Source organism: Brachycentrus maculatus, unplaced genomic scaffold (genome assembly GCF_059751285.1).
Source record: "Brachycentrus maculatus isolate JH-2025_06_01 unplaced genomic scaffold, ASM5975128v1 h1tg000190l, whole genome shotgun sequence".
In the NCBI taxonomy this organism is placed as follows: Eukaryota; Metazoa; Arthropoda; class Insecta; order Trichoptera; family Brachycentridae; genus Brachycentrus; species Brachycentrus maculatus.
The window spans coordinates 225,595-241,681 of NW_028280941.1; the positions used below are offsets into that span (position 1 = coordinate 225,595).

At 32.0% G+C, this 16,087-nt stretch overlaps 2 protein-coding genes across 3 annotated transcripts; one reads left to right on the forward strand and one right to left on the reverse strand.

The window, feature by feature from the left end:
• Positions 1–796: 796 nt before the first annotated feature.
• Positions 797–9,808, reverse strand: Ppat-Dpck (Bifunctional Phosphopantetheine adenylyltransferase - Dephospho-CoA kinase). Of its 2 annotated transcripts, none has more exons than XM_088262876.1 (10): positions 9,504–9,808; positions 9,237–9,421; positions 8,153–8,342; positions 7,103–7,288; positions 6,818–6,966; positions 5,759–5,959; positions 5,576–5,664; positions 4,043–4,208; positions 3,061–3,243; positions 797–1,819 (listed from the first exon to the last, which is right to left on the reverse strand). In XM_088262876.1, the coding sequence occupies exons 1-10, from the start codon at positions 9,607–9,609 to the stop codon at positions 1,616–1,618; spliced, it is 1,659 nt and encodes a 552-aa protein (XP_088119002.1). In that variant the 5' UTR covers positions 9,610–9,808; the 3' UTR covers positions 797–1,615. The 2 variants fall into 2 exon arrangements, with proteins under 2 accessions (XP_088119002.1, XP_088119001.1); XM_088262875.1 differs by having other exon boundaries at positions 9,237–9,424; positions 9,504–9,799.
• An 820-nt stretch (positions 9,809–10,628) lies between these two features.
• LOC148307736 (uncharacterized) lies at positions 10,629–15,291 on the forward strand. Its single transcript, XM_088262898.1, has 4 exons — positions 10,629–10,660; positions 12,927–13,043; positions 13,455–13,619; positions 14,432–15,291. The coding sequence occupies exons 1-4, from the start codon at positions 10,648–10,650 to the stop codon at positions 14,503–14,505; spliced, it is 369 nt and encodes a 122-aa protein (XP_088119024.1). The 5' UTR covers positions 10,629–10,647; the 3' UTR covers positions 14,506–15,291.
• Positions 15,292–16,087: the final 796 nt, after the last annotated feature.

The following is a 16,087-nucleotide window of genomic DNA, read 5'->3' on the forward strand; positions in this document are numbered from 1 at the left end:
GGGTTACAATAATAAATGTAACCCTGAAGAGGGCAACAGGTTGTTGCCGAAACTAGTTGGTTATTTAAAAATGTGAGTGGATCAGAACACAAAGTATTTTTATTTCTCGAAATAATATATCAAGAATTTTTGTTCACTCAGAGGTAATTTTTTTTACATTTGAACCTAATCCTGCACCCTTTTTAAGCAGCGACCCAAGGCTTACTCCGTTCTCCCATTTTTTGTTTCACCACTTAATATTATGATATACATATTATACTTACATGTGATGCTAGACGCTCACAGATATCACTTGGGATTATTTGATTCATCAATAAATTAGATTGAATTACAAAAATTCAAATAAATAAATAGCAACCTTTTTTGTAACATATTTATTAAACAACCAACATATTTTTGTTTATTTATACATATATAGACTTGCTCCAATAGTATATAATAATTATAACATTAATTAAATTTAAGAAAGGTTTATAGTATTTAAAAATATAACGATAAAACAAAAGCCAAAACAATGTCCAGACAAGAATATATCGTAGTCGTACAGGAGTAAGTGACCAACTACCAAAACATAAAATGTTCAGGAGGGCCATTTAAGTCACTTTTGCTTGGCAACAAAATAAACACCAATGCAGTTAGTCATTTTTAACGAGTCAATATATTATACTTCCAAGTTTTAAATCCTTTGGGATTTTTTCAGGGCAATATTAAGCTAGTAAGATATCAAATAGTCAATGATCACGTGTTTGTAAAACAATGCACTTGGTCACTTTCTCCTGTATGACTACGATATATATTTTTTAAGAAGAAACCGCAAAGCCTCTGCTTTTAAAGGCTTGTCTGCAGGTAGGATAGTAAGGATTAGGGGGGGTAAATGTGAAAAATACATCACAAACACCCAGACTAATTGAAAATATATCAATGAATAGTTACAAAAGACTTTTATATTATTTGAGCATTTATTAACCAGTTCTTTGCTTTCAGCATATTTACTTGGTCTCTAATTAGCGTTAAATCACTCATCTTGTGCTTGTTTCTTCTTATATCAAGCACTAATTTTAATAATTAAAAATATAGAACATTTATCAACTTATTTAACACCACAGTGTACATATTTGGTAAGCCTTCATAATTCCTTTAAATAAAGTACAAAAAATATAATTCTGTAAGGTTTTATTTTCTTTAAATGTTGCAGCCTATCAGGAAAACCTTTACTCATACCTCCTGGCACTTCAGGGTTTAAGAAAATAAGATAATTAATTCCATTTGTGAAAGAAAATAAAAAGTTTTTTTTTATTTAATGCATTCAGGTAACAATAGGATGAAATTGAAATATTTTGTTTAAAAAGGATCATCAATTTATAAATAACTTAACCAACAGTTAACCATTAAAAAAAAACATTATAAAAACAACCTTATTATGTCACTCTTCTTTGACCCATCATTGTGCTATCAAATTTCATAATTAGCAGTGTTTCACATTTTTCAAAGAGTAATTTTTTTTCAAACATAACCGCAATAACAAATTAACATGGCACATCAATTAATAATACCCCATTCCATCAAATATTCCAAAATGTCCCATTCTTTTGTTCATTCATAAGACTGCCAAATATTAAAGCTTAGATTTTTCATTCAAGCACTTTTCCAGGTTTTTCCATGCTTTCTCAACCTGTGCGGTTGTGAATTCATAGCTCCACAAGGAAGAGAATACGACATTAGCAACTGCAACTTGATCAGAATTGGTCGGCTGCGATGCCAATCTTTCTTTAGCGGCCTGTTCTGATAAACCATTTCTCTCTTGAAGTCTTTTTACTGCCTGAAAATGAATAAATTCATAAAATAATATATCCCGGATGCTTTTCAAGGTCCATTGAAATATTCTAATACTGAAATTTTATCATGTTTGTACCATCCAAAATTTGTACTTATCATAATACTTAAAATCTTCTTCTTCTTCTTTTTTTTGATGGCTTTTCACTCTTCTTGGGTGTTATAGCCAGTGTCGAGTTATTCTTTATATACACTTTTTACATTTGACTTATAAGTGTTAGTATTCCTGTTAGTAGGGTTAGTTTTATTAGTTATGTTAGTTTGTTTAGTGAGTTATTTTAGTAAGTTATCATACACCTTTACAAATTTATACAATTAATTTTAAGATATTTACAAATTATTTTATAAACAAGTTTGTTAGGGGAGGTTAGTAAGGTTAAGATGTTGGTGGGAAATGGGACGTTTATGCTGGAGAGGTCTGAAAGGAAGCTCGGGTAGCCGTCATTCAACGGGCACCCAAAGAACATGTGATCTAGATCCTCCTCTTCAAGACGGCATTCACACATGGCAGTATCCCGGACATGTATTCTAAACAAGTGAGCACTGCAACAGCAGTGGCTTAGTCGCATTCTGCATAAGGATGTTGTCTCGAACTTGTTTAGAGTTATCCGGGAGAACCAGGGTTTCTCCGTTACCAAAGGACATATATTATACAAATTTTTACCCTTTATTTGGGCAGAGGTATCCCAATGTTCCTGCCATGAGTGAAAAAGTCTTTTCTTTACAATAACGAGGAGGTCATCGATGCTAAGCTCATTCACATATTCTGGGCCCCCGCTAAGGACGGCCTCCTTTGCCAGGGTATCCACCTTCTCATTTCCCTCTATGCCGCAGTGGCTCGGAATCCAAAGGTCATCTTATTACATAGGATCATCAGATTTTGATTTGATTCATCACAAATGACAATTTGACAGGTTGGTAACACAAGCTAATCTTACGGTTGCCAACTTGATTATTTTAATTACCAATAAAAAAAAAACATGGCAGTAAGTACTTAATTACCAGAATCAGGCACTTACCTAATTAAAAAGTACACAAATTACCCCGAATTTCGGTATTTATGAAATGAAGTTAGATTAGGCCTCATTCAGTTGTATATAATATAATTCATGATTTAAGATTCTAGTAAAAAAATCTTGCTAGAGTTGTGAGTTTAATTTATCAATCATTGTTTAGTGAGATAAGGTTGAAGCTATAAATGAAGCACGGTATGAAAAATTCACTTACTTCTTCAGGGGGAATGATTGAAGTCCAAACTTGATGGCAATATTTATGCCAGTTGGCTTGAATGAGAACAGCGGCTTCCATCACAACTACTCGATACCCCTGGTTCCCCAGATCCTGCACTCTCTGCATGGCCAAATCATGGATAGCCGGCCACAGGAGGTTGTTTAGTTCTATAAGTCTTGTCTGAATCAGAAATTGTTACAACTTATATAAATATTGTGTCTTCTAGTCATGTCTAATACTACAAATGTGCTTAGTCGAAAATGGGATGACAAAAGTAATGCGTAATTTTTATTTATATATAATTTTTATGGTAAGGACTGACCGGAGCATTTCGTCGTAACTTAACGTCATAACATTGCTCACGGCGAGCTCCAGCGAGCATCCGAAACTATGGATGGAGCGCTTGGCTCGCTGTACTCACTGCCTAAATACTCGCAACGTAACGTGGTACGTTACGACGAAATGGCTCTGGTCAGTCTCCACCATTAAGCATTTTTGTATGTATAAAATTTTGTACGGAATACTTTTAAAAATATAAATATTCTCGATAATTGCAGCACAAATTTGCAGTTTCCCATTTTAAAGTAATAAATGATGTTGTTTAAAACTACTAATACATCTTATTTAATAATCTTTCTCTTGATTTAAAAAAAAAATCTTAGTATAATATGCACATAAATGAGATAATGATTTATTATGAATAAATGCCCAATCAAATTATTTATCTAATAGTCTGTTATAAAAAAATGCACTTATAGATCTTTTCCTGATCCCTTCATCTGTGACTGCCCATAAACAGAATATAGCCACTTGAGAACCGCTAAATATTTGTTTTTTTAAGTAGATAGTTTTAAGTATGTATAAATCAGTCTTGAGGAAGAAGGTATTTTCCGCAAAATTGGTCGACATTTTACATAATTAAGTTATAATTAGATAAATAGTTATTTTAAACAAAGTCAAACAAATAAATAGATTTTACCGGATCATTAAAAACTATGGCACCCAATTTCTTGCGATTAACTTCTCCATTTGGATCTATAATTTCGCTGCCAAATACTTCGGCTATTGTAGAATTCATCGGTTGGCCGGGACGATATAGTTCATGAGCGAGTAGGTCGCAGTTCACAACCCCTGCACCCATGTTTCTGTAAACAAAACTTACATTAAGATACACAGCTATATCTTTTAAAATCAAGTTGTGGTCCCGTGGTTAGTGTCGCGGACTCTTAAGTTAGAGTTTCTCGGTTCGAGCCCACTCTACCACAATTTGATACCTATTTCTTATAATGAGCCACTTAGGCTCACAAAAAAAGTATGAAATTAAATTATTTGTGTAAATAATAAAAAAAACAGATATTTCTCTAAAAAATAAAAAATTAAGGTGACTAAATGGCAAAGGAAAACCATTGGTCGTTTACTTTTGATATTATCTAGACCAAATAGTTAATGAGGATTACCTCATTAACTATTGCATTAATTACTGTACAAATTTTTATAATTTTGTTGGATGTCAAATATGCTTAATTTTTTTGCATGATGGATATGTTCCAGGCGTATTAGGATCCAGTATTTGTTCAGTCGCAACTTAATTTTCTCTAAATCCAGGTAACATTTTACATAATTGTTTTTTTTTCTTAAAACACCGTTTTTACATTGAAAAAATAAGTTTTTCTTCGAAATAATTATAAGGTTTTGAAAAGAAAAGAGTTATTGAAAGGTAAGGAGAAAAAAAAAATATTTATTCTATATATTCTAAAAAACAAAAAATATGTGAACAGATATATATATCCGGTGGTCTCCGGTGGAATGAATTCTGGGTTAGCGAATATCCCCTTAAGAAGCAATTTTGAAAATATACGAATAGATTAAATGATCTTTTATTTTCTGTAGTGTTTTGTATGAAATTAACATATCGCTCACTCCTTTCAAGAACATTATAAATCAAAAATTGTCAATTTTCAGTTTTGCATGTTTTTGGAATGCTTAAAAAATGTACTATATCCCAGCAAAAGAAGCATATTTTTAACTTAATATTTACCCGCTACAGAGCAGAAAGTGTTGTTTTTGCATTTTGAAGAAAAGGTATTGTTTAATTATTTTTTTAAATATACTAAATATTTTTCAAATGGAGAAAAAACCTTCAGGTTTTACCTAAAAAGATCTGTTGCACAGTAAAAAGTTCAGTAAGTGACTTGATATTTATTTTTAATACACTATGTCATATTTTTAAACTTTAAAAACGTTCTCCTAAAAAGTCAAGTTTTTTTATTTTTGACGTTCTTGAAAGGAGTGAGCGATATATTTGCTATGCTGACATAAAAGGATATTAAAATGAATAATTGCAACAATATTTGTTTATTTTTAAAGTTTTTGAAAGGTTTAAAAGCAAAAAAATATGTGTAAAAAGAGAATTGTATTGTTTTCTTGGACCGTGTAATATAACATTCATGTAAAAATAGTATACCAAAATAGAATAAAGTATAAAAAAAATAATATTTTAATAAAATCTTACCCTAATCTCTCTGCTATCTTAGTTTTTCCACTAGCTATTCCTCCAGTCAAACCAATAATGTAGGGAGTTGATGGCAGATCCAAATTATCCTGCAAGCAATAATAAATATTAATTTGATGATTTTATGTTTATCTAATATAATAATATGAGTCATAGTGACTTCCAAATAGACAGGAAAACAACCTTTGGTTCTTTCAACACAGTTCCCAACAGTCTCATTCTCCTATTGCTTGAACTAACTTTTTCTTCCTCTTCTGCACTCTGACTGTGTGATTCCGCTGCAAGTTCTATACAATAAACTTGCATTGGAGATAATTTATTTTCTACCCTTTTTTCATTCACCTTATCACCTCCCTTGATTGTTTCTTTGCTTACGACCAAAAGCTAGAATAAATGTATTTAAAAATTAATAATCAAAAAAATTGTACCCAGTCATGTATATAATCAAAGGGACAATCCAATCTTGATATACATATAAACATTTAAAATTACTGCCAGTACTTGTGGATGAGTATCATCGTTGAACAACAAACTAGACAAAAATGTCGAAAACTTTTAGTACACAACCATGATACACGATTTACACACAACAAAGGTCCCAAGAATTAACAGTTAATATGGGAGTCGAACACTGCAATATATCGTTCCAAACATTTTAAATTTGTTTCCGACGGATAATAGAGGTCAAAATAAAATATGAAACAAAGGCAAAATAAAGGAATGGGTAAATGATCAAGAGTTAATTTTATGAAAATTGTAAAATGTATATATTCTTAATTTTTCTCTCTTTTTTGTGTGTATATTAGGTTAAAATAGTTAAAAACAATAAAAATGTGTTAACAAAGAACTCCGACAAGACACACACGGTGGCTTGGTGGGTCTCTTCAAAATTTTTTTTTTAAAAATATGTTAACAATTGTGGTTTAAATAAATGTATACAATTTATGTTACTAATAAAAAAAAATAATAATAATAAATTGAAAACAAGAAACATATTGCGATTAGTCATGCTCTCCAGATTTATGGATATACAAATATAATGTAGAATATATTTGATGGGATACAGATTACTGAAGAACATCACTGCTACGCACGAAGGGAAATGAAGGAGTAATATAGGTAAGATATATTAATTCAGCACTCCAACACAAACGTGCATTTGTAACAGTAATATATATATATATATTTTTAAAAGCATGTACAGATTTGGACTGAATAAATCAATTAAATAAATATAAGTACCTGAAGTCTTGGATCGTCCTTAGTTGGTCCGTACATATCCTGAATTGGAACAACATTATATTCCAAAGTAGGATCAATATCCTTCAAAAATTCTTTAATATTATTTATTCTTACATTGATAGGTTCAATGAGTTCCCACAATTTTTTGGCTAAAAAATTGAAATGAAATACAAATTTATTTAAACCTAAAGCATTTATAATTTGGCGAGCCTGAATCTTTATCGGTTTGCATGCTGAAATCCAAAAATAGTGCAATAAACAAACATGTTTTTAAAGTGTTATTACATTTGATCATATTCACATCAGTAACGCCAACCGTTAGATGTTTTCGGGCCCGCAATACGCCCTCAGAAAGTAATATTTTATGTCCTGTATGAAGTCTGTCAAATGTTCCTCCCAATGCAACATATTCATATGTTTTATCCTCTTTTTTATTGTTTGTATTTTCCACGACAGGCGGCTCACCATTTTCTGTTAATCAAAGGATTACAAATATATTAATACATTATTATACCATACTAACAATCGGCGGGTATGTATGAGGAGATGCATGAACGTGAAAAAGGCGAAGAATGTTTGCAAAGGCAGAGTGGTGTGGCGTTCTATTCTCTCTGCCTACCCCTGCGGAGAAGCGACATGATGGTTAGTAAGTTTAGTTAGTTAGTTATACCATTTTAAAAGCTCTTGCATAAATTGAAGAGAAATATTTACTTTTCATTACTGAAATGGTTCTGTAAAACTGAACAGAAGAGGTACGTTGTAAGGTAAGGTAGGCACTATTTAGCAAGCTAGGGTAGGAACCGGTTGTGTTTCTATATGGCACACGAATAGTAGGATTTTATTTACAATATTCCCTCTTTGTAAATCTAAATAATGTATATGCTAAGATCTATTTTCAAAATGCAGTAACAACATCATATTAAAGGATATGAAATATGAGTTATTATATTTAAGTTTTTTACTGACATTTCTAGGTAGAACTGCATTTTATAGAATAAAATAACAAGTATGCGATTTTTCCCACATTAATTTTTTATTTGACCAGCAACAGGGTTTCGTCGTAACCGACATCATCAGACTGGTTAATTACATAGTTGTTATTTTATTCTATAAATATGAGTTAATATAGAAGTAAGTATAATATTAACTAACTTAGAAGTACAATAAAAAACTTATTTCAAAATTCAGAAAGACAAAAATCTAGTTTTACTGATTTTTGGAATAAAATTTTAAGAACTAAACATTACCAGTTTAAATATGAAAATATCAAATAAATAAATAACTGAATTGTTAAATTTATCCTCATAAATAATGAAATAAAACAGCAATACTTACCGATGTTCATAACAGAAAAGTTGTCTTTTAAATTTGTAAAATGGCTGCGAGCAAATTCTTTAGGTTCACTATTAGGATGATCAAATATCACTAGGTCAATTGGGTTCGATGTATTGACTTCTTTAAACACGGGATTCTTGAAATTTTCCATCAAAACTCGAATATCAAGATGATTACATATTTGAATTGACTAAAAGCAAATACTGTTAGTTCAAATTAATTCGTCCCAGAACACAAATTGATATTCTTAAAATATATAACAAAGCCGAAATTAACCTTTAGCTGCTCAGTGGTCCTTAACGGGACTGCGGATTTGTGTCAATGCCCACAAGTCCCATACAGGACCGGTGATTGTGATGCATTTCGCTATTGGATTACACTGATGTATAACAATAGTATTCAAAATATGAATATTAGCTTACGTAAATAATGTGTTTGAGATACTGATTTTCCATCATTTTATTTTTGGTTTCGATAAATAAATAAATATTTTAGTCATGAGGCGTAATATTAGTGTTTATACCTGCATTACAAGGTTGACATTGCAGGAGATACATTGTGTTTTATTAGGCGGACCGTATTAAAACAAAGCTGCTTTATTAAGGTAAATTATAAACAATCTTTAATTTTGATAATGCTTTGTCCGCCTCCGTAGTGTAATGGTCAGTACACTCGGCTACCGTTCTGGAGGTCCCGGGTAAGATTCCCAGGGGGGTCAAATAAATATAAGTGATTTTTTCACTGAAATACTTATTCAATATTACCCTTGGCTGGTACCTGAAGCGGAGTGCTGATCACCTTTCCTTCATGTGTAAACGTTCAAGATAACACTGTGTTTATATGACGCAGTGCCCTATGCACCATTGGGGTACGGATAAGGGTTTTATTTTTATTTTTATTTTTATTTTACCTAAATAGGACAATTAATTTTAGAGATATAGTTATTTTTATGACAGCTATGCGTAGGTAGCAAGTCGCGCGAATATTTCACAAAAATACTTGGGCAGGGCGCAACCCTAATTGCACGCGGCGCATGAGCATCTAAAGGTCAATATAGACTGGAGAAATTTGTAACATAAATTACCTGGTGATATATTCCACAAATATGCTCGCTGTATGAAAGGGTGGGAAGTCTAAATGTAGGCGCAAAAGAGATATAGAGCGTTTTGCTAACTAAATTTTTAGTAGACGAAAGGACACTAGATATTTTTGACATATTTGAAACAACCAACAGTCCTGTTTGCGCCATTTCTTTTGTTTTGTTGGGTACTGCTGAAATTAAACAAATAAGAATATTATCAAAACCATTATTTTAAAACAAGGATGCTATATCAAAGTAAAAATATACGACCTTTATTGAGCAAAATGTGTATCACGATACTTCCGATAATAGTAAATATGCACAGTATTATAAATCCAATAGAAAAGCTATTATTTGAGAATAATTTGAATATCATCTTATGTTCCAACGTTCATTTTAGTACTGGATTAAAATTGTGAGACAATTATATAACTAAATCCGGAATTATTTTCTAATATTCAATTCTTATTCATAAACCAAATATCGATAAAATTAATATGCTGATATTAACCGAACTGTCAAACTCACAAATGACATTTGCATTTCTTATCGCTGTCATTTCTCTTATCAGACTTACCACAGACAATATTTTTTGGTTCTTTGTTTTGGTGGTTCTTATTTTTATATTGACTGGTTAGTTAAACAAATAGTTCTCATGTCTTATTGTTTATGGTTTTTATTGAAGGCGGCAAACAAAAATTTTAATATCTCGATAAAATAATTTTATAAAGTAGCAATGTCTTTCTCGTAAGTAGTATGTTTTTTTAGTACGTAAATCATGGAATTTACCATAAAATAATACACAAAATTGTTTGTGTTTTTTTTTACAGCACAGCATTATTTTTTGAAACTTTGGAAAATTGCACCAACATAGAAATCGGCTTATTGGTACTTTTTGTTTTCATTGTAAGCGCATGCTTAATATTTTTCCGTCTTTATGCGGCAAAAACGAAACCTATGTTTGGTAAATGTCCGGTGGCTCTATTGAAAAGTAGGTCAGAAATTTATTTGGAACTCAAATATGCAATAAAGGTGATACCATTATTTAAATTTATTTTTATATTAAATGTTTCCTTGTAAAAATGAAAGAATTTTGCAACATATCCCTTTTCAGCACTCTTTGAAGAACGTTTACATGACCAACAGATGCTTACAAATTATTCATATGTTTCCTGGTATATGTGTAAAAGAATCTTTGAACGGATTCAATCCATTTTTGGCAAGTATAATATTTGTTTATAATCCTTTATTACTTTTGCAAGTAAATATTCGGCAGGGTGTTGTCCTGTAGTAAAATGTCAAGAATAATTGTCAAAGATGATTTTAATGACATTAATATTATTTAATTACTTATAAACAAAAATTAATATTTCAGAGAGCGTGTTATGTTGGAAATGAAAAAATTGTGACAGAAATGTTATCCATGGGTAAGATGTTAATTTTAGATTTTCTTTGTTTAAATTTAACCTCTTCTTCTTTAAACCCTTATCCGCACCCCAATGGTGATTATGCCCTATGGCACTGCATCATACAAATGTAGTGTAATGAATAAACTGACCATTTATTTTTGTAATCAAAATGGGACATCTTCCAATTTTTATGTAATAGTACCTATGTAAGGCAAAATAAAGGAATGGGTGAATGATCAAGAGTTAATTTTATGAAAATTGTAAAATGTTTATATTCTTAATTTCTTCTCTTTTTTGTGTGTATATTAGGTTCAAATGGTTAAAAACAAATAAAAATGTATTTAAAAAGAACTCCACCGACAAGACACACAAGGTGGCTTGGTGGGTCACTGCAATTAAGAAATATATATAAAGAAATATATATAAGGGTCCGCCAAATAACTTTTTTTTTTCAAAAACAGGGCGCAAAACATCGAGTGTAGCTTCGGCTGTGTGGCACGTAGCGCCGTCCTGTTGAAACCAAATGTTGCCAATATCCTCCTCTTCAATTTTTGTGAACAAAAATCCGTTCAACATGGCCCGATAACGATCGCCATTGACTGTAACGGCCACTCCTTGCTCATTTTCAAAGAAAAATGGCCCAATTATGCCTCTGGACCAAAATCCGCACCAAACAGTGACTCGTTTTGGGTGTACCGGCTTTTCAATGTATGCGTGCGGGTTTTCTGTGCCCCAAATACGACAATTTTGCTTGTTTACATACCCGCCAAGATCAAAATGAGCTTCATCCGAAAAGATGATTTTTTTGGCAAAATCGGCATCTTCTGTAAGTCGATCGCAGGCCCACTCAGCGAAGCGAAAACGCATTGGATGGTCAGTTGGCTTCAACTCCTGAACCAATTGGACTTTGTATGGCGTCATACCAAGGTCTTTATGCAAAATTCGTCTCAATGATGTCTCCGAAATGTTCAATTGTTGAGAACGACGGTGAATTGATGTTGATGGCGCTTCACGCACACTTTCTGCCACAACATCGATATTCTCGGGTGTACGCACTGTTTTTGGCTTTTCACGCTTTGGTTTATCGATGAGGATGCCAGTTTCTTTCACTTTTTTCACAAGATAACGAACATACGGAGCTGACGGTGCTTCTCTTCTTCCAAAAACCGTACGCAATTTTCGCACACATTCTGCAACATTACCATGATTTTCAAAGTAATGTCGCAATATTTCCCAGCGTTGTTCAAGCGTATACACAACCATATTCGCTTAGCGGAAGGATAAAACTAATTATCTGTCAAATCAGACATGAGCTAAGTGTTACCATTCACGAAATAAGCACTAGTTGAAAAAAAAAACTTCAGATGGCGGACCCTATATATATGTTTAAAATTGTGATTTAAATAAATGTATATAATTTATGTTTAAAAAAATGTATATTCAAGAAAACACATATTTTTTCATAGTTTTTATGTATTAATAAAAAAAAGGAATGTTGATAAAGAAAATAAAAGGGATAAATAATATTAATATGAAAAAATATGTTTTTTTATATTTTTCTGATGAACAAAAGTAGTGGGTTTGCATTTAAATAAGAATGGAAGTACAAACTACTGTAGATTTTTTGCTTTTTTTTTAAAATTATTACCGTGTGTTGCTCTTTTTTTTAAAAACTGGGACATTTAGACGTCCCGAAACTTTACTTGGGGACAACGGGACAGGCTATCTAAAAACGGGACGGTCCTGTTTAAAACAGGACGTATCGCTTACTCCTTTCAAGAACGTCATAAATCAAAAATCGTAAATTTTCAGTTGTGCATGTTTTCGGAATGCCCAGAAAATGTACTAAGTATATCCCAGCAAAAGAGGCATATTTCTAACTTAATATTTACCCGTTACAGGACAGAAAGTGTTCTTTTTGCATTTTGAAGAAAAGGTATTGTTTAATTATTTTTTTAAATATAATAAATATTTTTCAAATGGATGAAAAACCTTCAGGTTTTACCTAAAAAGATCTGTTGCACAGTAAAAAGTTCAATAAGTGGCTTGATGTTTATTTTTAATACATTGTATTATATTTTTAACTTTAAAAACATTCTCCTGAAAAGTCAAGTTTTTTTATTTATGACGTTCTTGAAAGGAGTGAGCGGTATGGTTACTTTAGTTATGAATGATACCCATACTTCCGTAGATTCCCATAGGCGCTCCAGCATTAGTGAACTAGAACCGGAAATTTGTATATGCTCATAATAATTTTCAAACCTAAATATTGTGCAAATTCCAGGTGCAGATGTCAAAAATTCCTTAGCAAGTGGAGAGGGAGCATTCCAGCTCGCAATTTGCGGCATTATTAAAAATAAAATCGATGATTTCACTTTCTTAAGGAAACTTCTAGAAGCAGGTTTATTTATTTTCAAAACCCTCACTATAAATATCAATAATTAATATTTTTCTTTGAACCCTTATCCGCACCCCAATGGTGCATAGGGCACTGCATCATATAAATGCAGTGTTACCTTGATCGCTAACACATGACGGAAAGGTGATCAGCCCTCCGCTCCAGGTACCAGTCCAGGGTAATATTGAATAAATATTAGAGTGAAATAATCCCTTATACTTATTTGACCCCCCCCTGGGAATTGAACCCAGGACCTCCAATATGGTAGCCGAGCGTGCTGACCACACTATGGAGGCTGACAAACTTTGTTTTTTACCACTTTTATTTTTGATAATATTTTTTCAAACGGTCAGAACACTAATAAGAATTAAAAAGTATTCTCATATATTTTCAATTTTGATACATAACTTTTAGGATGTCCAGTGAATAAAGCCAACTCCAAAGGTTTCACAGCTCTACACGTAGCTGCATACTACGGCCATGCGCAACTGGTGCGTTGGCTGCTTCTGAATGGAGCTGATCCTGAATCGAAGACGCATAATTCACAATACACTCCGTATGAAATGGCCAAGAAAAATGGTGAGAATATCCCAATTAGTATCTCTCTTTCTCCCTCTAACCCTTGATAAGCGATGTCCGGGAGACTGCCATGATATGCATAGAAGAAAAGGAATGATAGAAAGATATATTTTTTTGTACATTGAGGTTTCCTCTGGTTAGAAGTCAGAAGTCAGAAGAATAGGTTAAGACCAATCAAGTTAACCCAATAAATGATATTTTCTAATCATTTTCTTCTAAATTTTACCTGTACCCAATGGTGCATAGGGCACTGCATCGCATAGAAGCAGTGTTATATCGATTTTTAATTTTATGAAGGCAAGGTGATCAGCACCGCGCTTCAGATACCAGTCTAGGGTATATTCATTAATTCATTCAAACCCTTATACACACACCAATGATGCATAGGGCACTGCATCATATAAACACAGTGTTATCTTAATTGTTAATACATGAAGGAAAGGTGATCAGCTCTCCGCTTCAGGAACCAGTCCAGGGTAATATTTAATAAATATTAGGGTGAATTAATCACTTATATTTATTTGACCCCCATGGGGATCGAACCCGGGACCTCTAGAATTGTAGCCGAGCATGCTGACCATTACACTAAGGAGGCGGACATGGTATCTTAAATATAAGAATTAAAAATCTCTTATATTTATTTCGACCCTTTGGTAATTGAACCCATGACCTCCAGCACAGTAGGCAAACAAGCTAATCACTACAGCATAGAGGCGGTTATCTACCTACGTATCGAACTACATATCCACAATTATACATACATGTCTATCGCATGCATTACATGTCTGTATTTATATCATATGTTATTTTAGGTCAAGATGACGCTGCAGCATTACTGCATATTAATCTGGGGAACATCTATCCGGAACAAGATAATTCCAAGTAATTTTTATGGAGATATCTTCAATCCATTGTGATGCAAGAGACTCTTTATTTTCATCACATAAATTTTTTTTTTCATTAAATATTTATCTTTACTTATTTAAGATACGTTATATTGATATGAGTAAGTACACATATCGCTCACTCCTTTCAAGAACGTCATAAATAAAAAATCGTCAATTTTGAGTTGTGCATGTTTTCGTAATGCCCAGAAAATGTACTATATCCCAGCAAAAGCGGCATATTTTTAACTTAATATTTACCTGCTACAGGGCAGAAAGTGTTATTTTTGCATTTTGAAGAAAAGGTATCGTTTAATTATTTTTTTAAACATAATAAATATTTTTCAAATGGAGAAGAAATATTCAGGTTTTACCTAAAAAGATCTATTGCACAGTAAAAAGTTAAAAAAGTGGCTTGATATTTATTTTTAATGCATTGTATTTTATGTTTGAACTTTAAAAACGTTCTCCTGAAAAATCCAGTTTTTTGATTTATGACGTTCTTGAAAGGAGTGAGCGATATATGAACTATATGTTATGATATAATATTCCTATCATATTTATGATGCAAAAGATAATGTCTTATTTTAAATTTCATCAATTATTTTAAATCTAGATAAAATAGTGTTATTGTAATTTTCCACAGAAATATAATCTTGTTTTTGTTGACAATAAAATGTCCTCTTATCATGATTATAATTTATATAATTCTTCCTGAATAAATCGACATTATTATTGAATTCATCATTACTGAATTCACCATCCAAATTATCTCGAAAAAATATCAATTTTTTGTGCACTGAGGCATAGATCGGCTGTCCAAACTTAAAACATAGTAAGGGACATTTTTTTGCATTTTTGGACTAATTAGATTCTACTTAGTCCAAAAATGCAAAAAATGTCTTTAAAAAAATGTCCCTTACTGTTTTTTAAGTTTGGACAGCTGAGATGTAAATTTAAATTCAGTATAGGTGTGTAGTTATTGTCTCCAAGTTTGAACCCTACTCTGGCACAATTTGTTTCCTATTTTCGGTTACAAGCCACTTAGGTTTATTGGAAAATAGTATTAAATTGAAATATATGTTTATAATAAGAAGACTAATATTGATTTTACATCCTTACTATTAATTTTTTTTTTTAAATGTCCGCCTCCGAAGTGTAATGGTCAGCACGCTCGTCTACCGTTCTGGAGGTCCCGGGTTCGATTCCCAGGGGGGGTCAAATAAATATGAGATTTTTTCACTCTAATATTTATTCAATATTACCCTGGACTGGTACCTGAAGCAGAGGGCTGATCACCTTTCCTTCATATGTAAACGATCAAGATAACACTGCGTTTATATGAAGCAGTGCCTTATGCACCATTGGCGTGCGGATAAGGGTTTTTTTTATTTTATGAAAAACTCTGCCTACCCTTTCGAAGAAGTGGCATAATGGTTAGTTAGTTAGGTTGGTAGTTAGTTTTTGTTATTAATAATTTTAAAAAAAATGTAAAGAATCCTGGCTTCTTGTAAATAAATCACATTTTAACAAAATACAATTATTTATTATTTAAACTCTTAAAAGTAATTCAATAATTTACAT